This window comes from Bacillus rossius, chromosome 1 (genome assembly GCF_032445375.1).
Source record: "Bacillus rossius redtenbacheri isolate Brsri chromosome 1, Brsri_v3, whole genome shotgun sequence".
NCBI lineage: Eukaryota > Metazoa > Arthropoda > Insecta > Phasmatodea > Bacillidae > Bacillus > Bacillus rossius.
In genome coordinates this window covers 371,485,344-371,499,249 of record NC_086330.1, presented here as the reverse complement: position 1 = coordinate 371,499,249, position 13,906 = coordinate 371,485,344, and the positions used below count along the sequence as shown (strand labels likewise).

The following is a 13,906-nucleotide window of genomic DNA, read 5'->3' as shown; positions in this document are numbered from 1 at the left end:
AAAAGAGGGCGTTGTGAGCGCTAGTGTGCTCACCTGCGCAGTTCCTCCTGACTCTGCGCAAGCGCCTGCGCGACGCGCTCGAGCCGCAGGGAGCGCGCGGTCAGCGGGCTGGCAGCACCGCTGCTGTCGCCGGCCGTCGCCAGCTCCTCCTTGGACAGCTCCGTCGACAGGGGCGCCAACTGCAACTGCCAGGAGACACACCTCGCTGCACTGCCGCGCCGCCGCTCTGCTCCTCTCCTCGGCCCCTTGTCTCGTCCCGCCAAGGCAGGAGCACCCGGGGCTCGCACCCCTGCCTGGTGCTCACGTAACCTCGCAGAGGCGCTGGCTGATGATCACCGGTCTAGTCGCGTGGCTGCTATAGCGCGCCTCATCCAAAGTTTGCAGTGTGCACTTTCTTTACAATACATTATTCCTGATACCAGCGCTGTAATTTTGGTGCGTACTGTTGCCAGATACAGACCATAGAGCACACTGTTGCGGGATACAGACCATAGAGCGCACTGTTGCCGCATACAGACCATAGAGCGCACTGATGCCGGATAAAGACCATAGAGCGCACTGTTGCGGGATACAGACCATAGAGCGCACTGTTCCGGGGTACAGACCGTAGAGCACACTGTTGCCAGTTACAGACCATAGAGCACACTGTTGCCGGATACAGACCATAGAACGCACTGTTGCGGGATACAGACCATAGAACGCACTGTTGCAAGATACAGATCATAGAGCGCACTGTTGCGGGATACAGACCGTAGAGCACACTGTTGCCGGATACAGACCATAGAGCACACTAATACAGAATACAGACCATAGAGCGCATTTTTGATGGATACAGACCATAGAGCAAAATGTTGTCGGATACAGTCTACAGAGCATACAAGTTTTAGACACAATTGAGTGTTGTTTCAAAGGTCTGTGAAACATTATTGAAAAAAAAAATCTGAATTTATTGTATGCTGGGTAGTAAAATTTTAAATACAATTTTTGTGTATAATGCACCTTCTTTTTGTATTCCATCAAAAAGCACAGCATAATTTTTTTTTTCTTCTAAGAGTACAGAACCAAAAGGTTGCCATCTTGAAGTGAAACATCTTTGCCAAGGGGCCTACAATTTTAGTGCGTTACGAAAATTCCGATCACATGAAGGGAATATTCAGGTACGTGGTGGGGGGAACTGGTAGAGGAGAGTGCGTCAGCGGTGACGCCACTCCAACCCATGCCCTGGCGGTCAAATGGGATGGCGGCAGAGGAGGGGGTGATAGGTACGTAACGTAGCATGCTATACGCTAGTTATAACGGCCGGAAGGGGAGACTGTCAGCAGACAACAAGAAGCGTGTACAGAACACACTGGCAAACTCTTACTGAACAGAATAATCGTAGTTTGCACTAAATGCTAGCTTCAGTTTTCAACAAACAATACAATCACCGCTCGTGTGAGCTCAGGACCAGGGAGAGCCAACCTGCCTGCAGCTACCTGAACGAACAGTGTGGCTGCAGACACGCTCACTGCAGCAATGTACAGCAACAGTGAACGTACAGCTACGCTGCCCCTAATCACTGGATAATTCAACAAATAAAAATTAGTCAGGTAATGTCATGTTAAGCTACATTGTTTCCTACAAGCTAACATGTTTGGGCTTGTAAATATTGTGTGTTAATTTAGTGTATAGTGTTAGAAACGTTTGAATTTTGAACTTCCCGCACTGCTTGCTAGCAGCGCCGAGTTTTTCAAGTTGGCTGCCTGCCGAGGTGGGTAGCCCTGCAGCTTCCGGCAACGAAGCAACAGTTGTTGTTGAACCATCATGGCAGTAAGTTGTGCTATCGTTAACGCTTGCTGCCAATCAAGTTGTTCACGAGTGAATCGTCATTAATTGTGTCATTTTATCTGGATTTTACAGTCTCCTACGTCTCTAGACAAAACATTAACATATGCACAGACAACATGTACAAATGAATCCCATCAATGAAAATAAATTAAACTGACTATAAATGTTTACACAGTTACAGAGTTCAAATTAATACAACACAAGCTATTATAAATTATACACTTGGCGTGACGTAACATGTATCACAAGCTTGCAACAACCACTAGGAAAACTCAAGACAGCATTCACAAAAGGCAACAAGCATGCGTGCAGCGAAACTCGCTCCATTTCAGTCCTGCTCGTCCAATGCTGAAACAGTTGTAGCTATTACTTCAGCCCATAAACTTAAGTTATTTTTGTAATTTTTATAATTTGGATTCATAATTTAGAAGATCTCTTATGTAAGAAAACAAAACAGCCTGGCATGTAAGAAATCCACCTCACATTGACAAAATTTATTTCAATGCTGTAAAATCAAAAAATTGAGTGTTTTCAAAGCGTCGCTAGTAATAATACAACGACCGTCTTTGATCCGGCGTTTGTGACAACGGCCAGGCCGAATTAGTGATTTTCTGTATTGTCGAACGTCAATATAGTTGTGGGAATGCCAAAGAAAAATTAATATACAGTACAATGGTATGTTAAAAAGGTTAGAATAAGCTGCTCTATTGAATGAAAAAAATGCTGATAGGTGTTGGTCTTCTTCAAAACATCATCAAATGTAAGCGTGAAATGTAAATGTGAAATGTACCACCTAGAAAACAAAAACACTGTTCTGAAATGAAAACGGATGGCAACCATAAACTCCAGGCACCTAAAAGTGCCGGCAGCATAGTAATGGCCCCTGGCGGAACCCACCTGCTTGATGATACCTGATTGCAGTATGTGCTGAGATAGAATAATGGAATAACATCCCTTTACTGTACCAACAAACCCAGTTTAATGACATTTCTGGCTTTGGTGGGGGAGGAAAAAGCCCATAGTTCAACACGTTGTGTCAAGCACAGGAAAAAACTTAAGTAATCTACCCAAAATATATTAATTTCCTTACTACTCACCTAAAAAATTGGCTAAATCAAAGACACAGAAAAAATTTCTTCCCATTCCAAAAACAAGCATCCAATTACCCACAAGCATATATAAACTACTACTAATATCTCATCTACTTGACTACATTTTTTCAAAAACATTTACCTATTCACTATTCCTACTGAAAAAAGTAAAGACATGAAACCAGAAGAAAATTTCTAATCTAAAGTGTTATGCTCACACCCAATAGTGTCCAGAGAGTTGCTTTAGACATCCAACTTTCTCCTGCAGCCAGCTCAAAACCCAAACATTCACGTGACGTAAAGTCTTTAAATTTATATATCTTTACTTAAAGCAAGAATAGTTTAACTACTTTCGTGAATAATTATTTGCGACCTTGATAATGACTTCACCTCCTGATACAACTTTAACTTTATTGAGTTCTAAAAAATTTCATGCTTTGTTTGTATCGAAACGAAGGTTTTAAAACCTCCCAGGTGGTATTTATTTATGGCTTGAGAACTACTGCACCCAATTTTACACATTTTTTAGAAATCTATCATGGTTTTACTAGCGTCACAACTCGTCTTGGCCTCTGAATGCACAGCATCAACAAGTAATGATGTCTGTCACGGCCTGCCGTCCCAGACAAACCAGTATGTGCCGCGGTGGATCAGCGAGTCTTGGAATTCGGGACCGACAATCAGTCTCCTTGAACGCATGCACGACAGTGTATCACCATTTGGAACCAACTTCAACATCGCACTCTCCACCGTGGGCTCGGAAGCACTACTCAGTTCCAAAAAAGTCACACTGACTCACATCCTCGACAAACCACTAGAATGTTCATGCGACGTTATCTACTGGCTTACTTCTAACTACTGTCCGGTGTCGGCACGTTCCGGCAGGCGGCGCGGCAGACGAGAGCGGCCACAACAAGACGCGGTGCACGTGCGGGATGGGACGGGACGGACGGAACGGGACGTGCACGAAGCAAGCAACAGCCACAAAGCCAACAGCCACGAGAGACGCGACACCGGCCGCTACGGGATGCTCGCGGTTCACTGAACACTTTCGAAAACCCTCAGCGAGCATCTTTACGTATACCTGTTTGCATCACCTGGAATACATAACAATGCATAACTAATGTATTATGCTGTACTGCCAATTGCTACTGTTAATAGACAAGAATTACAACCGACTTGTAACTTCTTGACACTGATGATCAGCAGGCAACTGACTACGGCTTGCCAACTTCCCGGTGCTGGCCCAGCCAGGAACGGAGCAGAGGACGCCCGGCTCATCAGACCTCAACGCGGGACTCCACCGCGGCCGGGGAGCGTCAAGCACGGCTCCGAAAGTGTTCAGACTGGCGCGGTCATGCGGGCGTGCAAAGCGAGGGGCGTACGAACCTGACTAGCGGGCAGAGACTCGGAGAGCTGGCCCGGACTGAGTGTTGAGGCAAACTGGTGCAGGTGCGCCGGCGACATGGACGCGGGCGCCTAAAACCAACCAGCACACCCGCGCGCTCAGTGCTGCCACCCGCGCACACTTCACACAGTGCCAGCCGGCTTCCGCTAGCGACGAGCGTTACTTCATCCTGAACGTGTACCTCAACATCTCTCGGGCCTGACATAATTTAACAATTTCTTAAGTGACGCTACGCATGCCACTTGGTTCTAAGTTTTCAATTTGCAAAATACCAAGGTATATTCTTTTAATATAAGAATACAAATTTCTACTGGATGGAATAAAAGTGCTTTATTTATGTAAGTAAAAAGCTGATCTATGTTCACAAATAATGTGTACATTAGATTTCATAAATTTCAGACTTGAACTAAATTAATTTCCTTACAAATAAAGCCACTGAAAAAATAATTATTAAATTTTTTAAGTCAAGTAAGCTTATCCCTTGCGTATTCCCCAAACTTAAACTTTATTATTAAATTATAATATTGTAAAATCCATTTGTCAATCATATTTAGAATTTCAAGAAAGTTTTAATTTGAGCATGGCACACTATATTTTTTGTTCTGTGCAACTGACTCTTCTAAATAGCTAAGAAAAATGTAATACATATCTGTATATGTCATATTTGAACACATACAACATAAAATGTCTTTAAAAAAATACAGTATAAAATTCAAATGAGCTGGATTGAACATAATATCCCTCCACATTTCTGAGACAGGATAAGCCGTACGCTCCTCTTACACTAACTCAATTGCTCATTTAAGTAATATTAAAAAGAATTGCAAACGCAAATAAAGCTTCTATGTCGTACGTATAATTATTGTTGAACTATACATTGTTTTAATGACCTACCTATTGAGTTTAGAATCGCATATAAATATTTGGATGGTTAGTGTTGCTAACAAGTCATGTTCTGTGATATTGAATATTACAGTCGAGCAAAATGTTACATGTTATATTGTTCTTTATTTCAACATTTAGGGCTGTAGCCTCAACAGCAATAGAAATGCGCTTAAGGAGACTGCCGTTTCTAACGAGCCGACCTCATCACTAACAAAGACCGATTCCTGGCGTTTCCAAACCATCACTTTCTCATTACTTGTAGCTTTTATTTCTGATCATGATTCAATTTTTTTTGGGGGGGAGGAAATGGCTTTAAATGAGTCAATAGCCTTCAAGCTTACAGTCATAACAATTTTCTAATAGGCACTAGTTAGAATAAGCATAACCAATTTATTTGTAACTTGTAAGAGAGGTCACAGAAATGACAATACTGAATACAGAAATAAAAAAACCTGCCATATCGTAACATCTGCCAAAGTAAGGTTTTAAAAACAATGAAATACAAAATAGACAGTTCTACATGCTCAGTTGAGACAATGTCACCTATCACTTTAAATTTCAAATTATGCTTCAATACAAAAATTTTTTTAAAATTATTTCTAACTTAGTTGTATTGACAAATTACCCATTCAAGTACCTACGAAAATACTTTAAAAAAATAAATACTTTAAAAAAATCTATAACTTTTCGAGACGTGTTGGATTCCGTACTGAAAATACGCTCATCTGAAACAGCTAGACTCCTCTTCGCTTCGACTACCAGAGAGATGCGACCGCGAATATTTCCAACCCAACAAGACTGGCTGAACGAAACGTGCCGGGGACTCGCGACGTTCTGCCGGGCGAAGTGTACGTACCTCCCGGTGTGGACGGCGCTGCTGGGGAAGAGGTGCGGGGGCAACACACTGTCGGGGAACACCGAGAGAGAGAAAGAAAAAAGAGAGAGAGAGAGAGAGTACAAGTAGTGAAGGTGTGTGAGACGGGGTGTGGGGGAAGTGAACACAGAACACATAACAAACACCAGCCGTAGAGCTGTGGAGCCAGTGACTTAAGAGGCCACTCCAGTGTTTCAGGGGCACTACGAAACCCGCGTTAACCTCATAAGATTCAATGCTATTTTCATTTTGCTTATAACTAATTAACTAATATAGATTTCGAAATGATGCTTGCTTCATATGTAAGATAACGATGCTCTTATCAAAGCCCCTTTCTTCAAAAACGTGCATAAATTATGGTTTTATACTAATCTTTACTAATATGCATAAGTGTATTGTCTAGGTTTGAACCATAATTTATGCACGTTTTTGAAGAAAGGGGCTTTGATAAGAGCATCGTTGTCTTACATATCAAGCAAGCATAATTTCGAAATCTATATTAGTTAATAAGTTATAAGGAAAATGAAAATAGCATTGAATCTTATGAGGTTAACGCGGGTTGCGTAGTGCCCCTGAAACACTGGAGTGGCCTCTTAAGACTATCCAACTTCTCACACGATAAAATACGTATGTACAACACCACTGGCATATCGCACGCTACGCCGACGAGATAACAACGCCGGGAGAGCTGGCCGCGAAGCAGGTGATCGAGGCTCACCGTGTGGTACTTGTGGAGGTAGTCGCGCTGGGGCGAGTGGTGCGATCGGGGCGTCGAGCGGCCGCTGAGCGGCGGGGACGAGCGCTCGAAGCTGCGTCCGCGCACCAGCAGGTTCATCTGCTCGAGCGAGCCCACGCGCGACTCCAGCTCCTCCGCCCGGGCCTCCGTTGACTGCTTCTCCTCCTGGATCAGCCTGCAAGCCGCGCCCGTCGTACCGCTCCCACCCCTGCCGCTCACGTCACTATACTACACCCGCGCCGTCTCTGCGCGGTCCCACACTTCAAACATTAAACACTTTGCAATAACAACGATTGTATTAACTGAACTACTTCAAAATGTAAACACAATTTTTATACAATAGTGATGTTTGTATTAACTAACTTTGAAAGATTTGTGCAATGGGAGTGCATGACTTGATGTAAGTTTTTGGACATACGCCATTGCTAAGAAATGGCTTAGCAATGGCGTATGTCCAAAAACTTACATCAAGTCGTGTATTAACTAAACTATTTCAAAATATAAACACAATTTTTATACAATTTCTAAATAAAATTCAAATAAGGTTAAAAAATATTGTTTCTCACATACTACATTACATGCCTAAAAAAAAAAAAATTGCACACAATTTTGCACAGCACCAAACATATACTAATTTCAAGGATTTTAAAATACAATTTTTAGGATGGTTACAACTGTGGCTAAAAACCTACTTTTTACTGTACTACTTTAAAAGGATTTAGGACAAAAGAGTAAAGCAAAAGTTTCGAAACTACCTGCAAAAAGAAATACCATAGTTTTGGAACGTTATGTAATTTCGTAGCATTTTTTTCTCCAACCTACAATGAGTCATACAATGGCATCAGTAACATTTTATTTAAAAACTTCACAATGCTTCTTTCAATTACTATTTGACATTTGCTTTAACCATCCTTGACTACATGTAAATGTTTGCCCATGTAACAAAAACCATTCTGTATTAGAAATGAACATGCTATTATATGAAATAAATTACTAAGAACTATTAACTCCTATGTAATTTCCAGGAACTGTAAAAACCCTTTGCATTAATGTGAGATTAGTATTGACAGGGTTTTTATTAATAAAGTTCCATTTAGGAATGGGTGTGTCGATTCTTCGGTGCTTCGATTCCACCGATTCTGCCAGGAATTAGAACCGTCGATTCTTCCGCCAAGTTTCAAGGAATCGTATCGTATTCAGTATGGTACTAAGCACTTTTAATAATTTAGAAAAAAAAATAAATTCCTGAATGAAACCAGCGATTCCTGCTAAAATTACCGTTTTTTTCGGCCAGAATATCATCGCAATATTTACGTAACTCAAGCACTTTGATTTCAAAATTCAGTAAATTACGTAAAAGTTATCTTATATCACGTTTATATTGGTTGCAGTTTCAGCTTACACAATTACATTACAAAAGTCGTTAGGATCAAATGAAATGTTCCATTGCATATGAACTGACACGTAAGCAAACTATGACCACAGTGGAGCATGCGGGCTGATGCTCCTCACACGTAGGACTGGCGATACGAAAGGAATCGAGCGCGAGAAGCGGCGGCGCGCGGACGGAAGGACGGAGGGGGCTCACCTGATCTCGTTGTTGATGGCGTCCAGCTGCTCCTGAAGCATCATGGCGAGCGTCTGCGCGTCCGTGTGGCCCGACGGGGACAGGATCTCGGCCGCGCTGAAGATGCTGTCGTTGTCGTCTCCCTCCGCGTCGCTCGACACGTCGAAGGCCTGCTGCACGTTGGCCAGCACGTGCGCCTGCTGCAGCTTCTCCCACTCCTGTCGGCAGTCGGCAGCCACCATTGGTCGGTCGGCCGGGCGCCGCCGCCCATCCCATCCTGTCCGCTGACAGGCGCAACCGACTTAAAAAACCACGGGGGAAGAAATAAACTGTTAACTTTCCCACTCAACTGGAGGTAAACGAAGGCTCGACGAACTAGGAGGCCAATTGAGTAGCTTCACTTCCACTTTGGCTCGAAATTCGAGTTCATTGCATTTGACTAGAGTAGACTTTTCCTTATAATTCAATACTACATATTTGACATATGAATAAAGGCATAAAACCATGTACCACTATTTTGCAAACACCTTACAGCGAGACCTTATATTTACGACCTTATCTTACTATTTCCTGCAATTTACAATTTTTTTAAGTTTGGTTTATTTTACATAATTACACTACGCGGGAAAAGTGTATACTTATGTATCAAAACACTTTTATTCGGCAAAATTTTAAAATAAAAGCTCAGCAGTATAGCTATATGTCATAGATTTTTACCACTGCAAACAAACAAATCAAACAAACGAACTATATATAAAAATAATGTTTGCTTGTTTACCATTTATGCTTTCCTAACCATTTATAGATGAAATTTTGCACACTTGACCTTTGAAACATTAGGAACACTGTCCAAGTGAACTTTTGAAAAACCACCCCCATCTCTTTCCCACTCCTTTAAAGCAGAACTTAACACTACTTGATGAAATACTGTTTACTTTGCTTACAAAATAAGAGGAAAATTACTGTATAAATGATTTCTAAAAAAGAGGCAGGTTACTGTCTACATGAAATAAAAAACACCACCATCCCCTTTTCCCACCCCTTAAAACATATATTTGTTTAATTTTTTGGTGAAATTTTGCACACTTGGTGATAAAGTGAAGAGGAAGATAACTGTGTATGTCCGATATAAAAATAATTCTCCCATCTCCCTGTCTACATGAGATTTCAAAGGAAAAAACCTACATCCCTTTACAACCAATAAAGCAGCGTTATGGTACCTCTTGATGAAATTTTGCAAACTCAATGTTCAAGTTAAGAGACAATTAACTGTGTACATTTCATTTTAAATTTACCCCCAAAAAATTATTTATATGAGATTTCAAAAAACCAACCCCGTCTACCTTTCCAACACTTTAAGTATATTACTGGTACAACTTGATAACATCTTGCACACTTGACGTTCAATAGAGGAGGGAAATTACTGTCTTATATTTGATTTTCATGATAAAAAAAATTATTGAATACATACAATATTTAAAAAAAACTAACCCATTAAGGCAAATTTTTCACACTTGATGTAAAAATAAAAATAAAATTACTGATAGACCCAACCTTTCTTCTGACCATTCCACTTTACTACCCCTTAAAACAGATTTTTGGCTCTTCATCGTGAAATTTTGAAGTTCACGTACCAAAAAATGGGAATTTACAGTCAACAACAGTTAAAGAAGAAAGAAGTTAATTGTAAACTAGTGATTAAGAAAAAAAAAACTATTTCTCTTTGCTTCCCCTTAAAACATTTTTTTTTTTTTTTGGCCGATCTAGATGGAATTTTGCACACTTGACGTTAAAAATAAGAACACTACTATCTACATTTGATTTTAACAAAAAGTTAATCAAATACATGAGATTTTGATATACTACTTTCCTCCCCATCCACATCACACCCTTTTCTTCCCCTTGAATCAGAATTTGCTTTTCTTGATGAAATTTTGCACACTTGACATTAAAACTAACAAGACAATTATTGTCTACATACAATTTAAATAAAAAAAAAAAAGCCCCTTTAACCTATGTTCAACCCGGGCAACGCCGGGTACTTCAGCTAGTATATAAATAAAAATTATTATTTAACGTCTCCAATGCACGTTATTCTTCAACAACAGTGTCAATCGATACTCTAGATGTTCTGTACGAACGTAGCAAAACCGAAAGTTATACCTCTTGTACTTTTAGTTTGATATGTTATGTGACCTCTTAAAACATTGGGAAAACTTTTAAAATATTTATAAAAGAGATGTTAAGAATTTTCATCTAGTTTATTATATTTTAAGAGGGGAAAATCGTTGTTAACCAGAAAACAACTGTAAAAGTTAACTTTTTTTCCCAGTTGTTTACAATTTTTGTATTATTATAATATTTGCACCATTTTTTTTTTATTGTTACGAAACTGTGTTATAAATATAATGAAAATATTACAAATTTTTTAATACATGGTCTATGAACTTATATTTAATATCATATTACTAAGATAAAAAGTTAAAAACATATATTAAACTTAGATGTTGATAAAATTTATTTATTTCAATTTATTCCATTTAAGTTTAATCAGGAGTACTTTCAACATTTACCAAAATATGATATGTGTTAATAAGTTTCTGCATGCATAATTTATTTCGAGCCTTAGTACTGCAGCATAATCCATTCATCTAAAACTCATTTCATAACACAGATCACATATACTCCGGCTTGATTTAAGCTACTGCTGAATTAGTGAATCAAAATATTACAATGATAATCTCGTTATAAAAACATGCATACATAGCGGTACTTTAAAATTACGAGAATTATATATAAAAAAACACACTTTAAAACAATAAGAAGCCAAGAGTTAATTAATATAAGTGGAAACTGAAAAGAATATGAAACAACTGATACATACTGCAGGTGATTAAGATGTTAAAAGAGTCCACATCCAAGGTACTGGAACACAACTGTTTACTGCCGCAAGTTTATCAGATGCTATACATAGTCCGAACGGATGCAAAAGAAACTAAACCGAAGCAACGGGGAACGGAAGAAGCACAACTGGTGTGTGTGAGCGAGCCACCACCAACACCGCGGACCGAGTGTCCTCGGGGCTTGTTGGCGAGACAGGTCGCTGCGAGTGTGGGCGGCTATCTGCGGCCCGGGACTATTTTTACACTGGCCCGACGGCAGCATCACAGGGCGCGTTCACTCAAAACACACAGCCTGCACCAGCGGGCAGGCTCTAAAGCAGAGCCCCGCAAGGCACGCTGTACGACAGGGGTGCTGGATCTTTCACACGACTCGAGCTGCAGATAATTGCGATCTTTACACGCAACAGGGTGACAAAAACTGTAAACCACTATAAAACATTTTGCCATGCCAAGATTTGGTTATTAGCTTTAGAGACATTCAGTGCACTTGAGCAGAAGAAAAATCCTTTGAAAACATCTCTGTTTTTGAAAGCAAAGAGCAAACCCCACAAAGTATATAAATTTGACTTAAATCAATAATTTCCTTGTCTGATATAAACATATTGGGGCTGAATATCATGTCATTACCTCTTATTAAGAGTGTTGGTGCTATACACACCAATCAATGCAATAAGAAAACAATTTTTTCTATAATCCACCAACCTAACTGTTAAAATAAATAGCATCCTCAGAAACATTCATTAATACCCCTATGAAACCGTCAGTTAATAAATCTGTATCGGAAACTGAGTCCTCACTCTAATATCATGGTTCATGAAAAGAAATGTAACCACCCCTATAGCACAGTATGCCACACAAACTTCTGAGAAATCCTCTGTTACTACTTTATAACCAAAAACCTATTTCTTCCTTCAAAAATTTCAACAGACAACCCATTCTCGAACAGGATAAAATGCTATTCTGCATTTTAAAAAATATGCTTTATTCTAACCTACTAAAGTGAAAGGTCTCTCATTCAGCACGTTTATGAACACGCACATGCGGAATTAGCGATTTAGCCAGATAGTTTTATCTGGAAAACTAAGGTGAAAAAATGTGAAATATTAAATGCAACCTGATAGAAAATGGGAGACATTTTACTCAAATGAAAACAGACAATATAGGTAAACTCTAAACAAACTAAATATGCCAGCAGCGCAAAGAGCAACCTATCTGACAAAACTAACAGCTGGATAATCCAACCTCTAGCAGCTCTACAGTGCAACTGTGCCGGACTGCAAGATGTGCTAGACTACAGAATGAGCCGGATTATAGACTGTGCCGGACTACAGGACATGCCGAGCTGCAGGAAGCTCCAAGCTTTTTTTTTGTTGCTCCCTACAATTTTGGGAAAAAGATGTCGGCTATATTTCCTACGTATTTCTGCACAAGGAACCTTGGCCTGGTGGGAAAACAGAGCAACCCGTAACTGCTTTTTCTTTTCGTACATTACACTTTCTCCTGCTCACTACGCGGGCTTGCTAACAAACTCACACGTCCTACAGTGTTCCCTCCAGGCACACCGCGGCAGAGCGGCGCAGACCCGCTGGAGGTGGTCGTGCTCACCTTGGTGGCCTCCTCTTCGAGCGCCGAGACGCGCGGCTTGGGCGGCCGGCGCGGCAGCGAGTGGGCGTCGAAGCTCGTGTGGCTGGCGCTGCGCACGAAGCCGCTGGGGTCGGCCGCGCTGGGCGACAGGCTCCTGCAACACCACGAGCATCGTGCTCCACTTCAAATAGAAAAGCGAAAACAGTGATCCAGACGTTAGCTGAAACTGAAGTAGTACACAAATAACCATGAAAGAGTGCAGGCTATCAAATGTAGTTTACTTGGCATGAGACAGAGTGCGTGTGTTGCATGCAATCGTGGAGCTATCGATATCGATATCCGACAACGCGCATGCGCTATATTTGGGCAACAAAGTAACCAAACATGAATGACGCCAACTAGCGCTGGCTACATTTTTATATGCGCTAAACAGCGGCAACGAACTGACAAAGGTTATTAACTTTTGAAAAAAAAAAACTTTAAAAGAAAATTTACATATCAAACAACTTTGTACTTTTCTTAAATAAGTGGTTATATCCTGGCAAATAATGGATTTAACTGCAAAATAAATTGTTTTATAGGGAAAAGAAGAGAAGTTTGTGGGCAATATCTTACATGGGAAAAAACTACGTACGGCTTATGAAGTTATGAGTGAACCCGAATGAAGGAGGGTGAAGGCGTCTTAACACTCTGTCATGGGAGGCCTCTGCCACCTCCGCCTTCCTATGTGTTCGTAACACAAAGTAGGGAGGAAGGCACACTCGAACGGAGCGAGTAGCAAGAAGCAAGAAGAGGGACGGCTGAGAGAGTGGTGACGGAGCTGTAGGGTTTGTATTAAGTCACATTGTACCAGTGCTGGCAACAGCTAAAACCACCATGATGATTTACAACGGAGGGGAAAAAGGCAGAGATGGGCTGAGACTGGAAAACTCGAGCTGACTTGAGCAAGTCAATAAAGCTTGACTCGACTCTAAAGCAGAGTTCATATTACTCGACGAGACAAGACTTAACTGTGTTTTTCTCATAACATG

The 13,906-nt window shown here is 40.8% G+C and overlaps 1 protein-coding gene across 8 annotated transcripts in view; it reads right to left on the bottom strand.

Annotated features, from left to right (window-relative positions):
- LOC134528462 (liprin-alpha-1) overlaps positions 1-13,906 on the bottom strand; it is a 100,652-nt gene that overhangs the window by 24,825 nt on the left and 61,921 nt on the right. For 5 of the 8 annotated variants that reach the window (XM_063362097.1, XM_063362099.1, XM_063362102.1 and 2 more), the window contains exons 13-17: positions 12,897-13,029; positions 8,410-8,606; positions 6,804-6,996; positions 4,308-4,397; positions 34-185 (exon numbers count right to left, since the gene is read on the bottom strand). In XM_063362097.1, coding sequence (XP_063218167.1) covers positions 34-185; positions 4,308-4,397; positions 6,804-6,996; positions 8,410-8,606; positions 12,897-13,029 — 765 coding nt within the window. The remainder of the gene's footprint in view (positions 1-33; positions 186-4,307; positions 4,398-6,803; positions 6,997-8,409; positions 8,607-12,896; positions 13,030-13,906) is intronic. The other 3 variants (XM_063362104.1, XM_063362105.1, XM_063362100.1) reach the window with 2 other exon arrangements.